Raw genomic sequence first — 1,932 nt, 5'->3', positions numbered from 1 at the left:
GCCCCATTCCCCTTCCCCTAGCCCCGCCCCCTTCCCGCCGCGCCCAATCCCCAGCCGCCCACGCTCCTCTCTGCTCCTTCCGGTCTGCGCGGCGGGAATGGCAACCGGAAGCGGAACTGCCGCCAGACCGGAAGCGGACCGCGGCGGGGCGGTGGAGCCGGGGATGAGGTCTGTGGGGGTTGTGGGGCGGGCCCGAGGAAGGCGGGGCGGGCCGGTGTGGGGCGGGCCGGTGTGGGGCGGGCCTGAGGCAGGGGGGGTTGGGCCCGAGGCCTGCGGAAGTTTGGGGGTCGGCCCTGAGGAGTGTTTGGGTCTGAGGGGGGTGTGGGGCAGAGCGCCGTGGGTCGGCCCTAGGGTCCGTGTGGGGCTGAGGGGTGTGGGTTGGGGCTGAGGGGTGTGTGGGGCTGAGGGGTGTGTGGGGCTGAAGGCTGTGGGGCTGAGTGGTGGGCTGAGGAGCGTGGGTCTGAGGAGTACGTGGGGCTGAAAACTGTGGGTCAGGGCTGAGGGGTGTGTGGGGCTGAGTGGTGTGTGGGGCTGAGTGGTGTGTGGGGCTGAGTGGTGTGTGGGGCTGAAGGCTGTGGGGCTGAAGGCTGTGGGGCTGAGGGGTGTGTGGGTCTGGGGCGAGCATGCCTCTGGGACCTGTGTGGGTCAGAGCTGACGCTTCAGTGGGGCTGAGACCTATGAGTTAAGCCTGTGGGTCAGACCTGGGACCCTTGGGGCTGGGACCCTTGGGGCTGGGACCCTTGGGGCTGGGACCCTTGGGGCTGGGACCCTTGGGGCTGGGACCTATGGGGCTGAGTGCTGTGGGTCATGCCCAAATCGCAGCCCCGTGGCCAAGCTCCTCAGCGCACGGCTCAGCCCCATAAGCTGCCACCGTGCCCCACAGCGCCATGCGCTCTGACGACGATGACGACGAGGGGCCCTCCCCCTCCTCCGGGTGGGACTGGGAGTGCCCGCGTGTGCGGCGCCGCGTGGAGGAGCTGCACTTCGGCCCCGGGGGGCTCCTGAGCTCCAGCCCGGAGGAAATCCGCAATTTCTGGGCTTTCTTCGAACGGCTGCGACGCTTCCAGAACCGGAAACCAACGCCGAGCGGCACCGGAAAGGACCCGGCGCCGTCGCTGGGGCTCCCGCGGCGTTACGACGCCTTGCACCGCATCAACCTGGCGTTGACGGAGCCCCGAACCCGGCACCGCGACCGTGACCACCCCGCCGTGCCCGGCGAGCGGCGGGCAGAGCTCCACCGAGCCCTCCTCCACTATTTAGACTTCGTCCAAAAGCAGAGTTTCGCCAAACTGGCCAAGATCCGGCGGGACCGGGCGGCGCTGCCCATCGCCCGCTTCCGCGAGCCCATCCTGCGGGCCGTGGCGCGGCACCGCGTGGTGCTGGTGGCGGGGGACACGGGTTGTGGGAAATCCACACAGGTGCCGCAGTTCTTGTTGGAGGCCGGGTACCGGAACGTGGCCTGCACGCAACCGCGTCGCATCGCCTGCGTCGCCTTGGCCAAGCGCGTGGCCTACGAGAGCCTGCAGCAGCACGGCGACCAGGTGTCACCCATTCTCCCTCCAGTTTTCGACCCATTCTCCCCCAGTTTTCGACCCATTCTCCCCCAGTTTTCGACCCATTCTCCCCCCAGTTTTCGACCCATTCTCCCCCACTTTTCGACCCATTCTCCCCCACTTTTCGACCCATTCTCCCCCCATTCTTGACCCATTCTCCCATTCTTGACCCATTCTCCCCCAATTTTTGACCCATTCTCCCCCAATTTTCGACCCATTCTCCCCCCAGTTTTCGACCCATTCTCCCCCAATTTTCAACCCATTCTCCCCCAATTTTTGACCCATTCTCCCAATTTCGACCCATTCTCCTCCCATTCTTGACCCATTTTCATCCCACTTTGACCCATTCTCCCCCAATTTTTCACCCATTGTCCCCCAA

The 1,932-nt window shown here is 66.1% G+C and overlaps 1 protein-coding gene across 1 annotated transcript in view; it reads left to right on the top strand.

Annotated features, from left to right (window-relative positions):
- The first annotated feature begins 71 nt into the window (after positions 1-71).
- Positions 72-1,932, top strand: part of DHX34 (DExH-box helicase 34) — a 26,639-nt gene continuing 24,778 nt past the window's right edge. Inside the window, exons 1-2 of the mRNA XM_021382889.1 lie at positions 72-168; positions 884-1,646. Coding sequence (XP_021238564.1) covers positions 98-168; positions 884-1,646 — 834 coding nt within the window. The 5' untranslated portion in view covers positions 72-97. The remainder of the gene's footprint in view (positions 169-883; positions 1,647-1,932) is intronic.

This window comes from Numida meleagris, unplaced genomic scaffold, assembly GCF_002078875.1.
Source record: "Numida meleagris isolate 19003 breed g44 Domestic line unplaced genomic scaffold, NumMel1.0 unplaced_Scaffold307, whole genome shotgun sequence".
NCBI lineage: Eukaryota > Metazoa > Chordata > Aves > Galliformes > Numididae > Numida > Numida meleagris.
The sequence above is the reverse complement of the archived record's forward strand: the minus strand, read 5'-3'. Positions and strand labels throughout refer to the sequence as shown.